Genomic DNA, 1,172 nt, shown 5'->3' with positions numbered 1-1,172 from the left:
GCAACACTTCGTTTCAGGCTCATGCGTTCTGTTGTTCGCAGCAGCAGCAGCAGCAGCAGCAGCAGCAGCAGCAGCAGCAGCCAGCAGCACGATGGAGACCTGCAGCTATCGCTGCTTGAATCCCGCAACAACAGCAGCAGCAGCAGCAGCAGGAGGATCTGCAGCAAGAGCATCAGCAGCAGCAGCAGCAGCAGCAGCAGGAGCAGCAGCAACGTGGTGTATATTCTGTATAAAAATTTTTCAATAAAGGAGATGTCAATGGATCAATGTATGGTGTATACAACAGCTATTTTATTATTTTTTTGTTGTTTGCTTCTTTTTTTTCTCTTTTTCTCTTATTTTTTTTATATTCCGGTTTATGGGGGCCCCCTAGGTGCTGCCTTTCCTATCGGCAGCAACATAGGTTATAAGGGGCCCTCCTGGCGAGAAGATAAACCCTGCGAGGGTTTTGTACCCCCCATAGACCCCTGTAAACCCTAAACCCTAAACCCTAAACCCTAAACCCTAGATGCTGCTGCTCCCGTTCCTGCTGCTGCTGCTGCTTCTGCTGCTGCTGCTGCTGCTGCTGTTGCTGCTGCTGTTGCTGCGTACTTCCACTATTTTTAAAACTTATAATTTTCATTAACAAGTTAAGTGGGTTTAGGGTTTAGGGTTTAGGGTTTAGGGTTTAGGGTTTAGGGTTTAGGTTTTAGGGTCTAGGGTAGGGTTTAGGGTTTAGGGTTTAGGGTTTAGGGTTTAGGGTTTAGGGTTTAGGGTTTAGGGTTTAGGGCTTTTTTCAAGCAGAAGACGGCATACGAGATACATCGGTGACTGGAGTTCAGACGTGTGCTCTTCCGATCTTTTAGGGTTTAGGGTTTAGGGTTTAGGGTTTTAGGTATAGGGTTTAGGGTTTAGGTTTTAGGGTTTAGGGTTTTGTTTAGGGTTTAGGGTTTAGGGTTTAGGGTTTAGGGTTTAGGGTTTAGGGTTTAGGGTTTAGGGTTTGTGTGCAGTTTACGAGGGTTTACTAAACAAGGAGGTTTTTTTGTCTCCTTCTTTTCGTGCATCTTCTGCTGCTTTTTTTGTTTTATTTGATTACTTTCTTTCCCCTTATAAACATATATATATAAATAAAAAAAAAACAAAAACACAAACACAAACAGAAAAAAATAAAACTCTTGCTGCTGCTGCTGCAG

The 1,172-nt window shown here is 43.8% G+C and overlaps 1 protein-coding gene across 1 annotated transcript in view; it reads left to right on the top strand.

Moving 5' to 3' along the window:
* Positions 1-21: 21 nt before the first annotated feature.
* EMH_0054580 (uncharacterized protein) overlaps positions 22-1,172 on the top strand; it is a gene marked incomplete at both ends in the record, with an annotated part of 2,005 nt that continues 854 nt past the window's right edge. Inside the window, 2 exons of the mRNA XM_013497133.1 lie at positions 22-268; positions 693-700. Coding sequence (XP_013352587.1) covers positions 22-268; positions 693-700 — 255 coding nt within the window. The remainder of the gene's footprint in view (positions 269-692; positions 701-1,172) is intronic.

This window comes from Eimeria mitis, genomic scaffold (genome assembly GCF_000499745.2).
Source record: "Eimeria mitis Houghton genomic scaffold, Emh_scaff2489, whole genome shotgun sequence".
NCBI classification, from domain to species: Eukaryota; Apicomplexa; class Conoidasida; order Eucoccidiorida; family Eimeriidae; genus Eimeria; species Eimeria mitis.
The sequence above is the reverse complement of the archived record's forward strand: the minus strand, read 5'-3'. Positions and strand labels throughout refer to the sequence as shown.